Source organism: Myotis yumanensis, unplaced genomic scaffold (genome assembly GCF_028538775.1).
Source record: "Myotis yumanensis isolate MYYU_CA2020_CCGP unplaced genomic scaffold, mMyoYum1.0.hap1 SCAF_5, whole genome shotgun sequence".
Taxonomy (NCBI): Eukaryota; Metazoa; Chordata; class Mammalia; order Chiroptera; family Vespertilionidae; genus Myotis; species Myotis yumanensis.
The window spans coordinates 79,416,695-79,439,516 of record NW_027223756.1 but is presented as its reverse complement, the minus strand read 5'-3'; the positions used below and the strand labels follow the sequence as shown (position 1 = coordinate 79,439,516).

General features: G+C 52.5%; 1 protein-coding gene across 2 annotated transcripts; it reads left to right on the top strand.

Annotated features, from left to right (window-relative positions):
* Positions 1-945: 945 nt before the first annotated feature.
* PLIN3 (perilipin 3) lies at positions 946-21,476 on the top strand. 2 transcript variants are annotated; one of them, XM_070415874.1, is made up of 8 exons: positions 946-1,034; positions 4,554-4,635; positions 6,642-6,840; positions 7,005-7,087; positions 11,253-11,538; positions 16,897-17,096; positions 18,610-18,735; positions 20,657-21,476. In XM_070415874.1, exons 2-8 carry the CDS (start codon positions 4,570-4,572, stop codon positions 21,002-21,004), a joined length of 1,308 nt encoding a protein of 435 aa, XP_070271975.1. In that variant the 5' UTR covers positions 946-1,034; positions 4,554-4,569; the 3' UTR covers positions 21,005-21,476. The 2 variants fall into 2 exon arrangements, with proteins under 2 accessions (XP_070271975.1, XP_070271974.1); XM_070415873.1 differs by having other exon boundaries at positions 20,654-21,476.
* Positions 21,477-22,822: the final 1,346 nt, after the last annotated feature.

Genomic DNA, 22,822 nt, shown 5'->3' with positions numbered 1-22,822 from the left:
TCAGTCCGCAGGCTGATGCTCTATCCACTGAGCCAAACCGGCTAGGGTTCCATATTCTTTCTGGAAGTTCCAGAAGTCTCACCTCAACCCACATAATTTAGCAGAGGTGGCAAACTGGTGGCCCCTGACTGGGTTTTATTTGGTCCAATAGTTTTCTAAAAGGCAGGGCAGTGCTTGTACCGTCTGGAATTCCCGTGGATCTACAATCCCTAGGTGGTTCTCCGCAGGACAATGCTCTGCCCTGTCTGGCAGGGCATGCTGCCACCCATTTACCTTCCGCCGCCCTGGGGACATCTGAGTCCAGAACTTGGTTTATAGACCAAGAGGATAGTTTTCTTGGAGGGGAAAAATCCAAATGGGTGTGGCTTCAGGAAGGGATTGCTCCAAGAGTCAGCCCAGGACTTCCTCCCTGCATTGCCTGGGTGGGCGGTCTCTGAGCCTCAGTTTTCTCTACTGTGACATGGGGACACCGGGACACAGGTGCTGGAGAAGTGGCGCCATGCAGGGCAGGGAGGCAGAAGGCACGAGCTATCTGCTCCCCGTTGTGGTTACAACTGTTAAAGTGTTGGGTCGTGTTTGGCTCCCTCACTCCGGTGGGTGCCCACGGTGGGGACGTGGTCCCTGACACACAGCCTTACAGCCTCGGTTTGGCCGCCGGAGGAAGGGGGCCCCGGGACACCAGGACAGCGCTCACCTCCAGGGCCAAGTTCTTCGGGTGTCCAGGTGGGGCTGGGGCGCCCTTGGCTGGACCCGGCGTCGCACGGGGTCTCCCCAACCCCCGGCACGTGCGGAGGGCGCGTGCCCGCCCCCACCCCCAGGTCCGGCCCTTCGCGGACTCCACTAGTGGCTCCAACGTCCCGGGGCCAAGGGGGGGGGCGTGGTCGGGGCGGCCCCCAACCGGATTGGCCCTCCGGACCGTCACTCCCGGGCGCCCGCCCCCGGTATAAAAGCCCTCCCTGCGGCCCGCCCCGGACGGTTTTGGAGTTTAGCCTCCAAGTCCTGGTCGCTGCGCCCCGGACGTCCCGCTGACCGCGGTGAGAGGCGGGGTGCCCGGTGGGGGGGGGGGGGGGAGACGGGGCCCTGAGTCTCGGGGCGCCCCGGGGTTGGGAGCAGCGGGGAGGGCCTTCTCTGCGGCCGGGGGAGGGGTCTCCAGCGGCGGGGGCACCCCTCCCCCCGTCCAACTTCTGGGCCAGGCTCGGACTTTCCAACGCTCCTCCCAACCCCTGGGGCTTTCGGGGGCAGTTGCGAAAGCGCCCCCTAGCAGCGGCAGTATTAAGGGGTGAGGGGCAGGCCCCCCGTCCCCAACCACCCACATCCTCGCCAATGCGAAGTGTATCCGCTCTCCTGACGCCGTTTGGAGGCCAGGGCAGCCCGTCCCGCCCCGGAATTCCGCTCCCTCTGGGGCTGCCGGGCCCCGCCCGCCCTCCGCCGCTCCCCGGGGAGCGCGGCCCCCCTCCCCGCCGATGGTCTGGCCCCCGCTCTGACCCCGGAGGACAGCGACAAGCCCCGCCCCTTCCCCGGGGGGGTGCGGCCAGCGGATTGCACCGGGGGCGGGGGCCGGGCCGGGGAGGGAAGGCCTACCTCTTACCTGGGGCCTTGGGACCTCTGTCGGGACCCAGATGACAGGCCGGGCCTGGGACCTCGGTGTCTGGGAACTTTGGAAGTTGGATCTGAGCGATCCTGGCCGCCACTGCACGGCTGTGCGACTCCACGCAGTCCCAGCCGCTGCAGGCGGGTTGTAGATAGACCCTCCCCCCCCCCCCCCCCCCCCCCCCGGACCTCAGTGGGGTGCTGACATCTGCAGTGGTCTCCTGGGTGAGACCGGTTCCAGGGGGTGGGAGGAGGACCTCTAAGCTGCCTGGTGAGCTCCGGGGAAGGTGGGGGTGGCGGGTGGGGGGTGGGGGGAGACTCAGGCGATGATCAACAGGGACAAGTGTGTCTCCTCAGTTGGGTGAGGAGCTTTTGTGACAAGTTGGGACCAAGTCACAAGCAGGAATCTCATTGCCGACTGCTTTCCCCGTGTACACCTCAGCCAGAGTGGTGTGACATGGGTCTGCTTACTGAGCACCTACTATGTGTCAGGCTGAGCACCACAGGTGCAGCATCTCCAACCTGCGGGGACCCTGAGCTAGGAATGGGTATCTAAGCTAATCGGTATAGATGTGGTCAGCGAGGCCCCAAGGAGGGGTGCTGCCTTTCCAAGCCCACACTGCTAGTGAGGAGCGAAGCTGGGGTTAGAGCCCGGTTTTGCCCTGGCTCGGTTGGTTAGAGCGTCATCCTGATACGCCAGTGTTGCAGGGCACATACAAGAATCAGCCAACCAATGGATAAGTCAGTGGAACAACAAATCGACGTTTCTCTTTCTGTCTCTCTGCCCCCTCCCCCAACTCTCTCTCTCTCTCTCTCTCTCTCTCTCAAAATCAATAAAACTTTTTAAAAAGCAAACCGGGTTCAGACTCCAGAACTGGCGCTCTCAAAACATCAGGTTGGCCCAGCTGGCTTGGCTCAGTGGTTGAGCGTCAACCTATGAACCAGGAGGTCACAGTTGGATTCCCGATCAGGGCATATGCCCGGGTTGTGGGCTCAATCCCTAGTGTGGGACATGCAGGAGACAGCTGATCAGTGATTCTCATTATTGATGTTTCTATCTCTCTCCCTCTCCCTTCCTCTCTGAAATCAATAAAAATATATATATATTTTTAAAAAAACACACAAACATCAGGTTGCACTTTGGGGATGGTGAAACACTTCTGGGCTTCTTTCCTCTAGAAGGAAAGGCAGAGTCAAGGTCAGGGCTTCTCAAGAGGCTCACTCCAGAATGGCCTGTGGGACCAGCCTTTAAGGCGGGCACTACCGTTAAGGGTGAGAGGCCTGAGGCCAGCGGAGAGGAAGCTCCCTGCCCAGCACATTAGCACAGCAGTGTGGGCAGAGCGGAGGCTCCTGGAATCAAGGTGAGGATATTCTATCCATCTCCTCTCACCTGGCCAGGAAGACGAACCGCATCTGTGCTCGCATCTCACCTGCAAATGTGTGATGAGACTCCTCTGGGGGCCTCCCTCGCCCGTCACACATCGAGTCTGACTTGCAGTGGGGCCAGGCGTGGTCTTTCTAATAGTTTCTTTTACTTATTTACTTTTAAGCTTAATTTTTTTTTTTTAAGTAATATTATCTACCTGGCTCAAAAGCCAGAAGCCTGCTGCTGCTACCCGATCTTCCTCCCTGAAAGGTGGCCACCGTGAGCAGTTAGCTGTGTCTCTTTAAAGATTCTGTGCAGCCCTGGCCGGTGAGGCTCAGTTGTTTGGAGCCATGTCCTGTGCGCTAAAGGGTCTCAGGTTGGATTCCTGGTCATGGCATGTACTGGAGGCAGCTGATCGATGTTTCTCTTTCTCCCTCTCCCCCTCTCTCCCTCTCCCTCTCTCCTTCTTCCTCCCTCTCTCCCTCTCCATCTCCCTCACCCTCTTTCTCCCCCTCTCTCCCTCTCTCCCTCTCTCCCCCTCTCACTCTCTCCCCCCTCTCTCCCCCTCTCCCTCTCCCTCTCTCTCCCTCTCACCCTCTCTCACTCTCTCCCCCCCTCTCTCCCCCTCTCCCTCTCCCTCTCCCCCTCTCTCCCTCTCCCTCTCCCTCTCGAATCAATGAAAAACATCCTTGGGTGATGATTTAAAAAAAAAAGATTCTGTACAAATGCAAGTAAATACTTTTACCCCATTCAAACCTTTGTCTCTTTGCAGTATCTTGGTCCATGTCAATTATATGTAAATACCCTTTTTTTTAAAATATATTTTTATTGATTTTTTACAGAGAGGAAGGGAGAGAGATAGTCAGAAACATCGATGAGAGAGAGACATCGATCAGCTGCCTCCTGCACATCTCCCACTGGGGATGTGCCTGCAACCCAGATACATGCCCTTGACTGGAATCGAACCTGGGACTCTTCAGTCCGCAGGCCGACGCTCTATCCACTGAGCCAAACCGGTTTTCGCTGTAAATACCCTTTTTTTTCCCCCAGGCACTGGGCTAATCTGGTATTTTCTTTAGTCCCCTTCTGCTGGGCAAACAGGTTACCGGTGTCTTGTGGACAACACAGGTACACCCACCTCTGCCCACGTGGCAGTACAAGTGTGAGGCTGTCCTCACAGTGAGGTTTCTGGGTCAAAGGGAAGATGCCTCTGGAAACTTGGTAGCTGTTGGCAAATTGCCGTCCACAGAGGCTTCGTGGGTGTCTCTGGAGTAATGATACAGGTGAGCCCTCGGAGGGCTGCACCCTGACCTTCAAGGAATAGCCCTGGGTCAGCTGTTTCTATCTCTCATTAAACACCATTAAACACCACAGAGAGAAAGCAGAGGAGCGGAGCACCGGGAGCTTGTTCGACGGCAGGCTCTCACCCTGCTGAGTCATCGCCTGCGCTGGGGCAGGCCCACAGGTGCCTGTTAATGATTGGAGGGCAAGGGCTCTCAGAACCCATGTGTGTTGGGGGTGTCAGCGTGCAGGTGTGAACTTCCTCCTGGAGGGAGGGGTGGGTTGGGCTGTACCTGACTAGTCCATCTGTCCACAGTGCGTGCTTCTGAGAAATGTCTACCAATGAGACAGAAGCTCCTGCCGACACCCAGGTGACAGCTGAAGAACCTGTACAGCAGGTGAGGACGGCCTGCACCTGTGGGCTGAGGCTTCCCACATCATGGTGCCGTGGAAGGGAGCCAGGGCGCTGCTGGCGGCTCATGGGGGTTAAGAGAGGTCTTTCTGACTGAGTGGGGACAGCCAGCCGACAGACCTCGAACAGGTGCCCCACTAACAGATGGGGGAGGAAAACTGGGAATCGCAGGGGCTCTTGGGAGAACAGGGGTACAGTTTGAAACTGCCTGGCTCCCCACCACCCAGAAAATGTTCTCTGCCTCTGGAGGTTCTCTTAGGGTCCCCTTCCGGGAAGTCAGTCCCTGTCCTCCTCCTTCCCCCCACCAGTTTAAATAAAAGCCCCTTTTAATTGACTGTTTCGGTATCACCTACATGGCATTAAATTCACCCTCTGAAGGGTGCTACTCAGTGACTTTTAGTGAACTATCAAGTTCTGCAGCCATCACCACCTGTACTGTTTTAGAACATTTTCATCTTGCCCAAAAGAGACCCAATACCCAGTAGTAGTCACCCCTCCACCCTCCTTCCCCCTCGGCACCCACTCTAGTTCCAGTCTCTGCGAGACCCTTTGCCTCTGGCTTCTTTCACTGAGTGGGATGTTTTAGGGGTTCACCCATGCAGTGTGTGTCAGCGCTTCATTCCTTTTTTTAAAACTGTGGTAAAATACACTTAACATAAAAATATACAATTTTAACCATTTCAAAGAGTACATAGTGCAGAGGCATTAAGTACACTTACAATGTACAGCCATCCCCGCTCTCTAATCCCAGAACTTCTTCATCAGCCCGGATGGAAATCCCATCCCATTAACAGTCACTCCCCTTTCCTCCCCTCCGCTCCTCTGCTTCTCTCTGTGGGTTTGCCTCTTCTGGCGTGGCTGTGCACCAGTAAATTTACTTACAAAAGCAGGCAGCAGTGGGATGGTATTTCGCCATATAAAGGAATACGGTTCTGACATGTCCTGCAACATGGATGAACCTTAAAGATGTGCTCAGGGAAATAAGCCAGACACGAAAAGGACAAGCCCTGTGTGATTCCACTTACATGAGGTTCCCCGGGGGTCAGGTCCACAGAGACCGAAGGTAGATGGTGGGAGCCAGGGGGAGGGGAGTTGGTGTTTAATGGGGTCAGAGTTTCAGTTTGGGAGGATGAGAAAGTTCTAGAGACGGATGGTGGTGGTGGTTGTGCAACAATGTGAGTGTCCTGAATGTACAACAATGTGAATGCTACTGAGTTATACACCTAAAAATGGTTAAAATGGTCAATTTGATGTTGCCTACATTTTCCCACAATTTAAAAAAATGAAGCATTCATTATGCTACTACATAGAATCTATGTCATAGATGAACCTCGAAAACATCACTCAGTGAAAGAAGTCAGGGACAAAAGGCCACAGAGGATATGATTTTGTTTATGTAAAATGTCCAGAATAGGCAAAGTCATAGAGACAGAAGGCAGGCTAGTAGTTGCCAGGGCTGGAGGGAGGGGAGAATGGGTGGCTGTTAATGGGTACAGGGTACCTTTCTGGGGTGATGGAAAAGTTCTAGAATGCGTGGTGATGATTGCACAACCTTGTGAGTTTACTAAACCACTGAATTGTGCACTTTAAAAACGGTGAAATTTATGATGCGTGAACTTGATCTCAGTAAAGCTAGTAGGAAAAAACAGACAAGAATAAAAGTATCAGGTGGTGGGGCGACTTGGCCTGTGGGCCTAGTTTGCAGACCCGGCTTTCGACCGTAAGCTCTGTGAGAGGAAGGGTCTTGTCTCTTGTCACTACCTGGCGCACAGTGGGTGTCAGAGACAAGTGGGCCGCAGAGCTAAGACAAAGGAGCTCTTAGTGCAGCCCGGAAGGTCCCGGCTCCTGCAACTTCGTGGAGCAAACTGCAGGGTGAGCTGAGCCGTTTCCTTGGCCGTGAGTGAGAGGGAAAGTGCTGGTGCCTGAGTTTCGGGCCCAGCGCCCCCACCTCCCCACGCCCAGCCCGGCCCACCTCAGCTGCTTCTCCCGTAGCCCAGCGTGGTGGACCGAGTGGCCAACATGCCCCTCATCAGCACCACCTGCAACATGGTGTCGGCAGCCTACACCTCCACCAAGGAGAGCCACCCCCACGTCAAGACCGTCTGCGACGCGGCCGAGAAAGGCGTCAAGACCCTCACAGCGGCTGCCGTCAGTGGGGCCCAGCCCATCCTGTCCAAGCTGGAGCCCCAGAGTGAGTGAGGCCCCCCGAGAACATGGAACCTCCCTTCCTGGCTGTTTGGGAGGGTCTGCCCCACCCATGGCCCTGTTCCCCCAAACCAGTGGCTGACCTTCCCGGGACCCCTTGGGATGCTCATGTGCAGTAACCATATTTCTGTCTTGTCCCACCTCCTGTAGTCACGTCAGCCAGTGAATACGCCCATCGGGGGCTGGATAAGCTGGAAGAGAACCTGCCGATCCTACAGCAGCAGACGGGGAAGGTACAGACAGACCTGCGCCCGGGAGCCCCGGGGGCACAGGGACCGAGCTGGGTACTGAGTCTGTGGTAAACCTGAACTAAAAGAGACAAGTGTGACAGCTTTCTTCCTGACCCCTCCCTCTTCTGCATGCCCCTCACACCCCAAATCTATTCCCCACCGAGCAGGTGGATGAGTGATCTCAGTGCCAGCCAGATCTGCTCAGAACGCCCTCATACCTCCCACCTGCCCAGAGAAAAAGCCCAAGCCCCCCCTTCCTTCCCCCCACACACACAGCCCACATGGCCCTACCTGATCCGGCCCCACCCCCGCCCTGCCCCCATCACCCACCTCTCGCTCCATTCCAGCCCGTTGGCCGTCACACTCAGTGTTCACAGCATCAGCGCCCGTATCTACCAGGCACAGCGGTGGGACAGTTGTTCCCCCGTGGAACTCACTCTGGGGAGGTGAGGGGAGCAAAGACAGTGAACACCTGCTCTGGCCTAGCCCACGACCTTTGCACATGAGTACCTTCTTTGTGGACCAGGTTTTTAGTTTTATTTTTTTAAATATATCTCTATTGATTTCAGAGAGGAAGGGAGAGGGAAAGAGAGAAACATCAATGATGAGGGAGAATCATTGCTTGGCTGCCTCCTACATGTCCCCTACTGGGGATCAAGCCCTCAACCCAGGCATGTGCCCTTGTCCGGAATCGAACCTGGGACCCTTGTCTGCAGGCCGATGCTCTATCCATTGAGCCAAACCAGCCAGGGCCTTCCCTTCCCTCTTAAAGATTCCAGCTCCACACTGCCTAGTAGAACTTTCTCTGAGGTATATGTACTTTCTCTTCACTGTCCAATATGAAAACTACAAGTCATATGAGTCTATTGAGTCTTTAGAATGTGTCTAGTGTGATTGAAGAACTCAGTTACTAACTTTAATTATTGTAAATTTAAATAGCTACTTTTTGTTGTTGTTAATCTTCACGGGAGGATGTTTTTTCCCATTGATTTTTAAAAATATATGTTTTTATTGATTTTTAGAAAGAGACGAAGGGACAGAGAGAGATAGAAACATCGATGAGAGAGAAAATCAATTGGCTGCTTCCTGCACAGCCCCCACTGGGGATCGAGCCCGAAACCTGGGCATGTGCCCTGACCGGGAGTACTAGGGAGAACCGGCGACCTCTTGGTGCATGGGTCAACACTCAACCACTGAGCCACACCAGCCAGACTTTCCCATTGATTTTTAGAGAGAATGGAAGAGAGGGATGTGAGAGACACATCGATTGGTTGCCTCCCCCAGGAACCCGCCTGGGGCTGGAAACAAGCCCAAAATCCCGGCACGTGCCCTTGACTGGGAATCAAACCCGCAACCCTTCGTGCTTGGGTTGACACTACTGAACACGCCGGCCAGAGCTTACATAGCCACTTTTATTTTTTATTTTTTGTTAATCCTTACTTGAGGATATTTTTCCATTGATTTTTAGAGAGAGCAGAAAGGAAGGGAAGAGACAGAAATATCGATGTGAGAGAGGCACCTCCATTGGTTGCCTCCTCCCACATGCGCCCCACCAGGGCCGGGGATTAAGCCTGCTACAGGTATGTGCCCTTGATCGGAATTGAACCTGGGACCTTTCAGTCTGCAGGCCGAAGCTCTATCCACTGAGCCAAACTGGCAAGGGCTTAAATAGCTACTTTTATTTTATTTTATTTTTTCAATTTTTTTAAATATATATTTTATTGATTTTTCACAGAGAGGAAGGGAGAGGGATAGAGAGTTAGAAACATCAATGAGAGAGAAACATCGATCAGCTGCCTCCTGCACACTCCCTACTAGGGATGCGTCTGCAACCAAGGTACATGCCCTTGACTGGAATCAAACCTGGAACCCTTCAGTCCGCAGATCGACGCTCTATCCACTGAGCCAAACCGGTTAGGGCTTAAATAGCTACTTTTAATTTGTAACCATCACTATTCATTTTAGAACATTTCATCACCTGAAAAAGAAACCTCACACCCTTAGCTGTTATTCTCCTTCCTATCAAACATCGCAGCCTCTGGTATCCACTAACTTACTTCCTGTCTCTATGGATTTGTCTGTGCTGGACATTTCATATAAATGAACTCATATAACATGTGACCTTTTGCGTCTGGCTTCTCTCACTGAGCATCATGTTTTCAAGGTTCATCCACGTTGCCCTAACTTGTTTGGCTCAGCGAATAGAGCATAGGCCTACGGACCGAGAGGTCCCAGGCTCGATTCCGGTCAAGGGCATGTACCGTGGTTGCGGGCACATCCCCAGTAGGGAGTGTGCAGGAGGCAGCTGATCGATGTTTCTCTCTCACCGATGTTTCTAACTCTCTATCTCTCTCCCTTCCTCTCTGTAAAATCAATAAAATATATTTTTAAAAAAAGATTCATCCACGTTGCAGGGAGTGTCAGTGCTTCACTCCTTTTCATGGCTGAGTAATATTCCCGTGTGGGTGAACCACATTCTGCCTATCTTTCACCTGTTGATGGACATTTTAGGTTGCTTCTACTTCCTGGTTATTAAGAACTAGAGGCCCGATATACGAAGATTCGTGCAAGAATGGGCCTTCCTTCCCCGGGCTGCTGGCACTGCCTTCCCTCCGGCCGGAGCCACCTTTCTGCCTTCCCAAGCTGCCCAGAGGCCCAGAGAGGCTGGGGCGATGCTGAACGCCTGCGTTGTCACCATGGCGACAACGCAAGCGTCCCACCCCACCCCTGGCTGCTCAGCGCCTGCGTATGCAAATTAACCTGCCATCTTTGTTGGGTTAATTTGCATACTCCTGATTGGCTGGTGGGCGTTGTGAAGTTATGGTCAGTTTGCATCTTTCCCTTTTATTAGTGTAGATCAATGTTTGGCAAACTGTGGCTCGTGAGCCACATGTGGCTCTTTGGCCCTTTGAGTGTGGCTCTTCCACAAAATACCGACTTCTGTGCATGAGCCACGAAGTTTCAATCGCACTGTATGTGCATGCCCACACGTGGTATTTTGTGGAAGAGCCATACTCAAGGGGCCAAAGAGCCTCATGTGACTCGAGAGCCGCGGTTTGCCGACCACTGGTGTAGATAATACTGCCATGAGCATTTGGGTACAAGTTCTATTAGTTTTTTTACAACATGAAATTTTCCGTCTTAACCAGCTCAGTGGCATTAAGCACATTGACATTGTGTAGCCATCACTTACCATCCATCTCTAGAACTTTCTCATCTTTCCAACTCTGTCCCCATTAAACACTAACTCCCCCATCCCCATCCCCCAGCCTGTGGCTCCCACCATCCACTCTATGGATCTGACTCCTCTAGGGCCCTCCTATGAGTGGAATCACATAGTATCTGTCCTTTGTGCCTGGCTGATTTCACTGAGTGTAATGTATTCAAGGTTCATTTATGTGGTAGCATGTGTTAGAATGTTATTCCTTTTTTTTTTTCCTCACCTGAGGCTATGTCCACAGATTTCAAAGAGAGAGGAAGGGGGAGAGAGAGAAACATAAATTGGCCACCTCCCATATGTATCCCAACCCCACAACGTAGGCATGCGTTCCCGCATGCACCAAACCCACAACCTAGGCATGTGCCCAGACCAGGAATAGAACCCACAACCCTTTGGTGCATGGGACGATGCTCCAACCACTGAGCCACTGGCCAGAGCTGTTCTTCCTTTTCAAGGCTGAATAATATTCCATTGTCTGGACAGACCACATTGTGTTTACCCATTTATCTGTCAATGGATTGCTTTGGGTTGTCTTTACCTTTTGACTCCTGTGAATAACGCTTCTATGAACATGGGTGTACGACCATCTCTTTCAGACCATGCTTTCGATCAAATTTTGTTTTGTTTTAATTATTTTAAATATAAATAGCCACATATAGCTAGTGGCTACTGCATTAGACAGTGTGGCTTTGGAAGGATTGAGGCACAGAGAAGTAGAGCGACTTGCCTGAGGCCACACAGCTAAGAAATATCAAGCCAGAGATTCTAACCAGGCCAGCTGGCTCCTGAGCAGTGGTCTTAACTGCAATACTGGATTCAATGTTGACCCTTTGGGGTCACCCAGGAGCTGGAACTCCTCCCTTGGGCCTCCCTGGAGGTTGGGGTGCGGGCGTGGGGCTACCTAGTACAGAGGGGGTGCAGAGATGCTGATGCTGGCCTGACTTGTAGGTCCTGGCGGATACCAAGGAGCTCGTGTCGTCTAAGGTGACCGGGGCCCGAGAAGCAGTGGCCAGCGCCAAGGACACAGTGGCCACCCGAGTGACAGAGGCAGTGGATGTGACCCGGGAAGCTGTGCAGAGCGGCGTGGACAAGACCAAGTCGGTGGTGACCAGCAGTGTCCAGTCGGTCATGGGGTCCCGCATGGGCCAGATGGTGCTGAGTGGGGTGGACACAGTGTTGGGCAAGTCGGAGGAATGGATGGACAACCACCTGCCTATGACAGACTCCGAGCTGGGTGAGTGTGGCCCATGGGCCTGAGACCCCTCCCTGGACCTCCCAGCCTGGGCCCCTCTCAACTCCCTGGAGTCTGTCCAATTGAATGAATATTTAAAAGGAACAAATGGCCGAGCCGGTTTGGCTCAGTGGATAGAGCGTCGGCCTGCGGACTGAAGGGTCCCGGGTTCAATTCCGGTCAAGGGCATGTACCTTGGTTGTGGGCACATCCCCGGTAGGGGGTGTGCAGGAGGCAGCTGATCGATCTCTCTCGCTGATGTTTCTGGCTCTCTGTCCCTCTCCCTTCTTCTCTGTGAAAAATCAATAAAATATTTAAAAAAATAAATAAATAAAAGGAACAAATGCCAGAGGTGGGGGTGGGGGTAGGGGGATGGGGGTGGTGGTGAGGGATCCACAGAGGAGAGTCTGGTTGATTTCATTCAGGCATTTAAGCACCTGCTGAGCACCAGGCCCTGTTCTAGACACAGGGACAAAGTCAGTGAGCAAGATGGAAGCCTCTTTGCAGAATTGATGATAGAACCGTGACCAGTGTTTGGGAGAAAAAAACAGCGTGCTAGGAGGGGTGGGAGAGGGTTTCAGGACACAGTATGGATGAGGAAGTTTGCATTGTTAGAGGCCCATGGGAAGGGGCATTTGAGCACAGAGCTGGAGGCAGAAGGCAGCTAGCCATCTCGATGTCTGGTTGAGAATGGTCCCAGGAGAGGGAACAGTCCATGCAAAGGCCGGGAAGCAGGGCCTTGCCTGGTGTGTCGGAAAAACAGTCACGAGGGGAGAGAGAAAGTGAGGGCAGAGGAGGGACAGGAGCAGGTCTTGCAGCACAAAGTAGGCCAAAGTGAGGAATAAGGGTCTGACCCTGAGGGGATGGAGATGGGGGGTGAGGGCCGAGGAGCCACTGGACCCGAGGAAGGTGCTTACAGGCGCCCTCTGGTGGTTGCTTCTGGGAGGACAGGCTGGGAGACAAGGGTGGGAGCTGAGAGACCAGGGCAGATGCAGCTGTCCTGGTCCAGGCCGGTGAAGATGGGGCCTGACCCGATGGGGGTAGAAATGAAGACAAATAGACAGACTGAGGATAAAACTATTGGAGACCAAACAGCCAGTCCTGCTCATGGTCTGAACTTGTCCTCTCATGCCCATGGCTCTTGATGCCATATTTGAACAATTGCCTCCTTTATAACATGCCCGGGACTTTCAGTGTTCCAGTCTGTCAGCTTCCCGTGCCCGTGGCAGCGAGCCCATGAGGGCTGCAAGTAACGAGACACCATGCTCCTTCCAAGGGCAGCTTGGCCCCGGCCCACTGGCCAGAGCTGTTTTGTTTGAATGAGGAGCCAAATATTTGGGAGAAAGAAAAAAGTTGAAGATGGGCTACCTCAGGGCTTCCCAACTGCTGCACTGCTAACACTGGGGCTGGGCCACTCTGTGGCCACCCTGGGCGCTGAGGGAGGCTAAGCCGAATTTCCGGTCCCCACCTACGCGATGCCAGGAGCACCCCCAGTCGTGACAACCACAGATGTCCCCAGGCATTGCCCAGTGTCATCAGGGGGCGGAACTGCCCCCAGGTGAGAACCGCTGCTTGGCCTGTTCTGGAAGTTCATATACAGCATGTGGAACCATGTGATTCCCGGATGGGTGAAGCCGATCTTTATCTCCGTCTCTTTTTCCATTTGGGGTTGCCACGGATCACTCGTAAAAGTGTCATTCTTTCTCTGTAGCTGGAACACTTCCGTGGAGAAAGTTCTCTCTAATTTTGATGACCCCGAGGTATAGCTTATTGAGGAAGAGCAGGGGAAATGGCATGAGGGGTGGGTTCACCAGCGCCCCCCATGGGTCCGTAGTGGATTTTGCCTTATAGGTTTGAGCACATGGATTAACACGACATATTCCAGCCCGAAGTGTTAATTTTATTGACACTTCATTTGTCCCATTGTTTTCGGCCGATGGGAGCCCTCTCGAGTTAGCCGTGATCCCACGCGTCTTCCTGAACCCAGTGGGAAGGGCAGTCCCTGGTGTTCGGGGGAGCTCCGGAGGGCTGGCGAGCTTCAGTCCTGCAGCATGTGGCTTGAGTGTGGCATGTCACTTGTCCTTTGAGTTTCCAAAACCCAACTCTGAACCTCTTGAAGGATGGGACCTGGCTGATGTTTTCCCTGCCGAACCCCAAGTTCAGTGCCTGCTGCCCTAGTAGGTGCTCAGCCTCTGTAAGAGTCAGCTGTGGGCCTTGGCCCCTGGAGGCAGGAGGAGAAGGCAGGGTCTGCGGGAGGAAGGGCTTGAGCCAGGCCTGAAAGCCACAGCGAGAACAGATGGGTCTGAGCAGCTTTGATTTTTTTGCACCCATCCACTAAGAATGAAATCCCTGTGCACACCGTGCTTAAGGTACTGGGTCGTCTGTAGGTGTGAGGGTATGAGGAGCTGTTGCAGTGTCTTATTAGAACTAGGTGTGTCCGGGGGCGGTGGCTCAGTGGTTGAGCATCAACCTATGAACCAGGTCAGGGCACATGCCCAGTTGCAGGCTCAATCCCCAGTAAGGGGCTTGTAGGAGGTAGCCAATCAATGATTCTCATCATTGATGTTTCTGTCTCTCTCTCCCTGTCACTTCCTCTCTGAAATCAATAAAAATACATATTTTTTAAGAAGAACTAGGTGTGTTAGTCTGGGGTTCGGGTTAGGAGAACAGCCCTCCCCTCCCCCCCACCCTTCGGGTTCTCCCCTTTGCCCAGGGCACCTGCCCCCTCCTTGGGACCTTGCAGCTTGCTCAGACATGCCAGGACTCTGCCAGATATACTTGGCCTAAATGACAAGCTGCTTTCACTTCCAAGGGCAGAGCTCAGGGGCGCCCAGAGAGCCATGGAGAAGTTCTAGACAGCAGTAGGGTTCAACGTGGTGCTAGTTTTGGTTAGTCTTTGCAAACCCCGCTTTGGTGGGAGAATAGGGAGGAATCCATTTTTCTCACAACACAAGGCTTTTATTTTTGCTGCCTCGAATTGTCTCATGTCTTTTTTGTTCAGATATTTAAATGTCAGCATGAAATAATTCTTCTAGGACATCTCTTCCCAAGCTGACTATAAAGCCCATCTAGTCTACCACCTGCTTTTATAAATAAAGTTTTATTGGCACACAGCCACACCCATTTTTTTACATTCTTGTCTAAGGCTTCTTCGGCATGGTAATGGTAGAGCTGAGTAATTGAGGCATAGTATAGCCTACAAAACCAAAAATATTGACTGTCTGGCCCCGAGCAGAAAAAGTTTGCCTATTCCTGGATTAGAGTACGTTTCTTCCAGAATTTCATGTTTATAAAAACAACTGAATTCCTCTGATTGAAGGCTTACCTTGATCACACAACAGGTCAACGGGATTTCATTGCTTTATTTTCCACGTCTTTCACTGAAACAGTGCCTGACCCAGAGGATCTGCACAAATCTGTGGCTAAGTGTAGGTTTCACTTTATCATCAGAACAGCTCTGCTGTTCCGGTCTGACCAGAGCACATCTCTCACGTTATCTTGGTCATATGTTATGTTCCCTGTACTGTTTATTTTCTAACCGTTTTAAAAATTGTTAGCTGAGGATATTTTTTCCTATTGATTTTTAGAGAGTGAAAGGAAGGGGGAAAGAGAGAGAAACATCAATGTGAGAGAGAGACACATCATTGGTTGCCTCCTGCATGTGCCCCAAACTGGGCCAGGAATGAACCTGCAACCCAGGTACGTGCCCTTGACTGGGAATCGAACCTGCGACCCTTTGTGCCGATGCTCTACCACTGAGCCACACTGGCCAGGGCTATTTGATCATCTTTACGTAAATTTTTCCTGATTCTTTTAGAAAGGAAACTTTATCACTTACTATAAATAAAAAGCCATATAATCCGCTGTAAATAATAAAAATAGCTAAACATTCATTCGTGTGCCTCTTCTGAGTACAGGGTAGTCCAAATTTCACACTTCAGGCAACTCTGGCTTGGGTGGTGGTACAGAAGGAGAAACTGAGCAAAATCACTGATTACTGGCAAAATCACTTCTGCATAGACTACAGGGTAGAAAACATTTTGTTAACATGCCAGGTAATTAATATTTTTTGGCTTTTTGAGCCACAGTCTTTGTTACAAGTGCTCAACTCTGACATCATAGCATGAAAGCATAGATGACAGGTAGATTAATGTGTGTGACTATGTGCCAATAAAACTTTATTTATAAGGGCAGGTGGCATTTGGCTCAGGCCATAGTTTGTGGGTCCCTGCCATAGGTCTTTACAAAGCAAGTGAGTAAGTCTGGATTCAAACCCCAATCAGGTTACTTATAAAATGCGAAATTGTATTTTGTTTTGTTTTAAGATATGTTTTTGTTGATTCAGAGAGAGGACGGGAAAGAGAGCTAGAAGCATCAATGATGAGAGAGAATCATCGATCGCCTGCCTCTTGCCCGCCCCCTACTGGAGATAGAGCCTGCAACCCGGGCTTGCGCCCTGACCGGGAATCAAATCGTGACCTCCTGGTCACTGAGTGCAAACTGGGCTAAAGTGCAAACTTTTCGCTACTGTGTTAAAGTTTAAAAGGAGCAGGATAGCATTATCAGGATAGGCAGTTCCCATCCTCTGTCTATAACCTCAGGAGCACTTTCTGGGCTAGTTATCACTGACTTATTAAGATGATTCTCATGTAGCTCAAACTTCTCTCATCAAGTATGGTTGAGAACAGGGGGTCACATGGCTGAGCTTCAAGTCCCGATTTGCTGCCTTCGTGCTGTGTGACCTTGGGCAAGTCGATTAAGCCCTCTGAGCTCCAGTTTTCTCAACTGTAAAAATGGGAGAACAGTGCCTTCCTCACAGAGCCGTTAAGATTTGACAAGAATTCAAAGGAACCACCTAGAACATTGTGAAAGATTGGCCACTTTTAAAATATTCCAGGCACTAGTACTGGGTCAGCTGACTTTTTTTCTATGAAAGACTCGATAATAATTATTTTAGTCTCTGTTGGGCAAGAGCCCACATACTCCACTGTTGTAGTTTGAAAGTAGCCAAAGACAATATATAATGAACATGCATAATTGTATGCACTGGTTGTACAAAACCGGAAACAATTTGGATGTGTCCCTCAGGGTGTAGATTGCAGACCCTCGTGCTGGCCTAAGGTCTCTTAATCCTGGGAAGTTTGGTTCTCATCAGACCCATGTTGCAGGTGGGGAAAAGTAAGGCAAGGAAATCCTTCACTCTGAGGCCTCAGAGCTTGCAAGCATCAGACCCGCATAAACTTTTGGACAGTCTGTGCGAGACCAAGGCCCAGACTCTGAAGTGTGCACCAGGGGAGCCCGAGCTGCTTGCTCTGTCTGCACCCCAGCCTTCATAATGCTTCTCCCGCCTCCCCCCTGCAGCCCACCTTGCCACATCCCTGGAGGGCGTCGACGTCGCCTCGGTGCAGCAGCAGCGGCAGGAGCAGAGCTACTTCGTGCGTCTGGGCTCGCTGTCGGAGCGGCTGCGCCATCAGGCCTACAAACACTCGGTGAACAAACTGCAGCACACCCGGCAGAGGGCCCAGGAGGCCCTGCTGCAGCTGGCGCAGGCCCTCAGCCTGGTGAGCCCCGCCCGTGGCCTGGGGGCACAGCACAGCAGCATCCGCTCTCACGCACCTTCCCCAAACCTATGGCTAACCCTCCCGTTCTCCACGCCCGCCTGGGCTGGTTCATGGGGCTGTGGTCCTGAGTGAGTTTGCCGGGACGGCCATAACAAAGTCCCATCGTCTGGGCAGCTTAAACAACAGACATTTCTTACTTATTGTCTCAGTTCTGGGGGCTGAGGTCCAAGATCAGGTGTTGCCAGGGTTGGTTTTTCCTGGGGTCTGCTTCGCTGCAGATGGCCATCTTCTCCCTGTGTCCTCACATGGCTATCCCTCTGTGAGTGCCCGATCTTCTCTTCTAAGGACACCGGGCATCCTGGAGTAAGGCCCACCCTCTACAACCCGACCTGCAAATACAGTCACATTCTGAGGGCCAGGGGGTAGGACAGAGTTCGGCCCCTGACAGGTCGGCTGGGGGCTGGGCCTCCCGTGGGCTCCTCCTTCAGCAAGACAGCTCCTCCCCCGGACGTGGTCTGAGGGACCCACGTGCGGTGAGAGCACATGAGCCCTTTTTCTTGTTGTGTCTTGTTGAAAGTCAGTTTCATAGACGTATAATTGACACACAGTAAAAACCACCACTTTCAAAGTGTACCACTTGAGGAGTTTTATAAATACAAATGGCCATATCACTGCCACCGAAATCGAGATGTGGAATAGTTCCATCACCCCACACAGTTCCCTGCCTCTTTATAGTCAAATCCGCAGCCGGATCTTATTTTTCTGTTCCCTAAAGAGCTAAATTGCTGTTATTTCCTCTTTACTCCCTCTGCTAACGATGTCTCCTCTCTTTTAAAATACTTTTATTTGTGGTAAACCACACGTAACGCAAAATTTACCATCATAACCGTTTGTAAGCACAGCTCCGTGGCATGAAGCACATTCAACACTGCTGTGCAGCCACCACCACCTTCCATCTCTAGAACCTTCTCGTCTTCCCAAACTGACACTCTGTCCCCATTAAACACTGACTCCCATCTCCCCTCCCCCAGCCCCTGGTCCCCACCATCTACTTTCTGTGTGTGGATCTGACTCCCCTAGGGACCTCCTAGGAGTGGAATCAGGATCTGTCCTGTCGTGACTGGCTTACGTCACTGAGCATAATGTCCTCCAGGCTCATCTCCACTGTAGCAGTTGTCAGCGTTTCTGTCCTTTTTGAGGCTGAATAATGTTCCATCACAAGCACTTTTAAGCCTCTGCTGTTCCATCTGCACATGACCTGTTGGCCACAGCCTGTGAGGCGGCCAGGCCCAGTGCAAGGGGAGGGGAGAAACAGACAAAATGGGAGGAGCTGCAGAAAATCTGTGACCACCAGGTAGCTATGAAACAGCTCTGTCTGCACCCCAGCCTTCATAATGCTATCTCAGATAAAAGGAGGAAGGAGGGGAACCCCCTCCCCGGGAATGTGCGGGGGCCCTGCTGAGCTGGGCCAGGCACCGGAGGCAGCCTGTCTCACTGCTCTGTCCTACTCCAGATGGAAAGTATCAAGCTGGGCATGGATCAGAAGCTGGTGGAAGGTCAGGAGAAGCTACACCAGATGTGGCTCAACTGGAACCAGAAGCAGCTCCAGGGCACGGAGAAGAGCCTGGCGAAGCCAGAGGTATCCATTGTGGGGCGGGGCATGGTGCTTGGGGCCCTGACCTCCCTCCCACCCCCGTCTGATGGACCAACCTGCCTGAAATGCTTCCCCAGCCTCGCCTCCCATTAACTGCTTTCAGGACTCACCGACACCTCCTCCGGGAAGCCTGCCTAGTTTTCTGCTCTCGGGTGTGGGTGTTGCTGACAGCACTCAGGGTGGTGCTGTTCTATCTCCTTCCTGGCTGGGGAACTTCGGGACCAGATCTGAGCTGCTAACAACTTCTGCCTTGAACATTCTTCCAGACCTCCTGTTTTTTTTTTTTTTTTTTAACTGTTAAAAAATCAGTTTTGAGATATAAAAATGTCTTGTATTTTAAAAAAAATTATAATTATTGAGATATAGTGCACATACTGTATAATTCACCCCTTTAAAGTATTCAGTGGGTTTTAGTATACAGATGCTCCTCAACTTACAATGGGTTATTTCCTGATAAATCCATGGTAAGTGGAAAGTATCAGAAGTTGAAAATGTATTTGATACACCTAACCTACCGAACATCACAGCTAAGCCCAGCCCACCACGAACATGCCCAAAACACGCACATTAGCCTTCGGTTGGGCAAAACCCTCTGCTGCCCCCGCCCAGCACCACGGGACAGCAGTGGACCACACATTGCTAGCCCAGAACAAGATCCAAATTCAAAATTTGAAGCATGCATATCGCTCTTGCACCATCATGCAGTCGAAATCTCAGAACCATCATAAGTTGGGGACTCTTACTGGGGACAACATCCTCACCTGTTTGCTCCCCACTTCTTTGGCTGGGCCTTCTCGGTCCCCCTTTGTTTTAGTCCCTTTTCTGATTTCTCATCTCCCTAAGCTCAGAATGTTGGAGCGACCCAGCCCAGGCCTCGGATCTTTTTCTTTAATATGCACAGCCCCCAACCAGGGATCCAGCTCACAACCTGGGCCCTGCCCCGTAACGGAGCCTGCCGCCTACTGGTGTACAGGACAGCGCTCCAGCCAACTGAGCCATGCTGGCCAGGGCTGCGCTTCACTCCTTCCCAGAGCTGAGGAATATTCCTGCGAGGGCCACATGTGTGGTCCGTTCACCAGATGGTAGGCATCGGTTGTTCCGCTTTGGGCTGTTGTGAATAGCGCCCCTATGAACACGGGTGCACAGGTTTTTGTGTGGATGGATGTATGTTTTCATTTCTCTTGGGTAGTTACTGCTGGGTTACATGGTAACTATGGTTTCACATCTTGAGGAACCACCAGTCTGTTTTCCACAGTGACGGCTCCCTGGCCAGTCCAAGGGCTCCACTGGCTCCCCGTCCTTGCTGACTCTGTTACTCTCTGTCTTCGGGCTCCTAGCTGTCCCCGTCAGTGTGAAGTGGTGTTTCACTGTGGGTTGGAGCTGCGTCTCCCTAGTGGCGAATGAAGCTGAACATCTTGTGCTTATTGGCCGTTTGTGTGTCTTCTTTGGGGAAATGTCTGTGCCTGTTTGTCAGTTTGACCTGTGTATATCTCACGGTTCAAAACTCTTAAGAGCTGGCCCTGGATGGTGTGGCTCAGTTGGTTGGAGCATTGTCCCATACCCCAAAAGGTGGAGGGTTCAATTCCTGGTCAGGGCACATACCCAGGTCGTGGGCTTGATCGCCAGCCGGGCGCGTGCAGAAAGTGGCCTGTCGAAGTTTCTTGCATAAATGTTTCTCTCTTTCTCTCCCTTCCTCTCTCTAAAAATCAACAAACTTTATTTTTTTTTTAAAACCCCAAACTCTAAGAGCTGGTATTCTGAACGATAGTGCCAGGCGGTCTCCCTGTGGAAGGGTTTCCTAAAGGTGGGCGATAGGACCCCCGTTTTCTTTTTCCCTGGCTTTGGGTCCAGTTTTCCCCAGAGCAGTGGTCCTGATCGCCCCCGCCCCACTCTCCCTTCTCAGCAGGTCGAGTCCCAGACGCTCACCATGTTGCGTGACATTGCCCAGCAGCTGCAGGCCACCTGCACCTCGCTGGGGTCCAGCATCCAGGGGCTGCCCAGCCACGTGAAGGACCAGGTGCAGCAGGCTCGCCGCCAGGTGGAGGACCTCCAGGCCACCTTTTCCGGCATGCATTCCTTCCAGGACCTGTCCAGCTCCATCCTGACGCAGAGCCGCGAGCGCGTCACCAAGGCCCGGGAGGCCCTTGACCACTTAGTCGAGTACGTGTCCCAGAACACGCCCATCACGTGGGTGGTGGGACCCTTCGCCCCTGGAGTCGCGGAGAAAGCCCCAGAACCAGAAGAGAAGAAGTAGGATAGACAGGAAAGGGGTTCGGGGTCTCAGTCCGTTCCCGAGCGGTCAGCAAGGAGCACTGGACCCCCTGCCCCCAGCTCATCTCAGCTACTGCCCTGGGAAGCTGGGATCCTCCCAACAGACCATCCTGAGCCTGGAGGAAGAATGTCCTGAGCCTCACCTCCTCAGCATTGGTGTGAGGTTTCCGAAAAATTGTTTTCTAGAAGGTTTTAAAGAAATTGTTTTAGAAGAAGGTTTCAAAAAATATATTGTTTCTTCCCTAAAAGCCAGGGATCTCGCTCTTCTATCCCACTTCCTTTTGTACATCAAGGGCCACAGACCTCAGTGTTTAGGTCCCGAACTTGGACTTCTGGTCTGTGAAGTGGGCCTCCTGCCTGGGTGCGTTGTAGAGCAGGAGGGGGCGAGGCCTGCCTGGGAAGCCGTAGGTGCCTGGAGCTTCAGTGTTGCCTTAATAAAGTTTATCTGCAGCTGAGTACAGGCATGTGTGTGTGTATCTGTGTGTGTTCCCAGCAGCTGAGCAATTCTGGCGTCTCTGTGGCCGGAATTTTTCCTTTGCTCACGAGGGTGGGACAGGGATGGACTTGCTACCGAACTTGAAGTTTGGCGCTCGGTGCGTCAGACGGGGCCCATAATGATTGCCAGCCATGTGCCCACCACCCTTGCTTGGCCTTCAGTCATCACATGCGGTCCTGGACGTTGCTGAGAAGAGCCGGTGCAGGGGCCTTTCATCCCCGCCCTGGCACGCGGGATCTTGCCCTCGTCGTCGTATTGTAGGTGTGTGGGGAACAGTGTGGCAGGGTGGCCCCCCAAAATGTCCACATCCTAATCCCCAGGACCTCCATGGCAAAGGGACTTTGCAGATGGGATTCAGTTAAGGATCTGGAGGTGAGAGATGACGCAGGATTATCCAGGTGGGCCCTCAGCGTCATCACGGGGGTCCTATGTGAGAGGGAGGCTGGAGGGTCAGAGTTGGAGGAGATGTGAGGACAGAGCGGAGATGGGAAGATGCTCTACTGTTCACCTTGAGGACGGACGGGCGAGTCCACGAGCCAAGGATGCAGGCGCCTGGAGAAGCTGGAAAAGGCAGGAACCAGAAGGAACCAGCCCTGCCAACACCCTGATTTTGGCCCCTAAGACTCGTTTCGGACTTCTGACCTCCAGGACTGTAAGGTGAAGTGTTGTGGTTCTTTCAGCCTCTGTGTGTGTGGTCACTGGTTACAGCAGCTGCAGGGAACTCCCACCAGGTGCAAAGAGTAAAAGTTGCCAGTGAACCTGTCTGCAGTGGCTCAGTGGTTGTGTCGACCTATGAACCAGGAGGTCACAGTTCCATACCTGGTCAGAGCACAGGCCTGGGTTGCAGGCTCGATCCCCAGTAGGGGGTGTGCAGGAGGCAGCTGATCAATGATTCTCTCATCCTTGAGGTTTCTATCTCTCCCTTTCCCCCTCTGAAATCAATAAAAATATTTCTTTTAAGAAGTTACCAGTGAATAGAACCCAGCGTGTCCACTTGTAATCACTGGCTGTGTTCCCACTGACCCTTGCTTACAACACTGAAGCCGAATCCTCTCATTTCTCACTCTGGCCCAGGCTGTTGCATTCACTTCACACAGGTTAGGTGTCCCCACCTTACAGATGACAAAATGGAAGCACACAGCCGGGGAGCAGGGTTGCCTCCCCTCGGCCACGTCCACAACGCAACAAATCTGCTCGTTCTGTTTGCTGCACCGTCCTGAGGGCCAGGCAGTCTGTGCTCCGAGGTGCCGTCTGGGCGATGCCTGACCCAGCTCAGTGGTGGGACATGGGTCCCTGGTGTGGGAC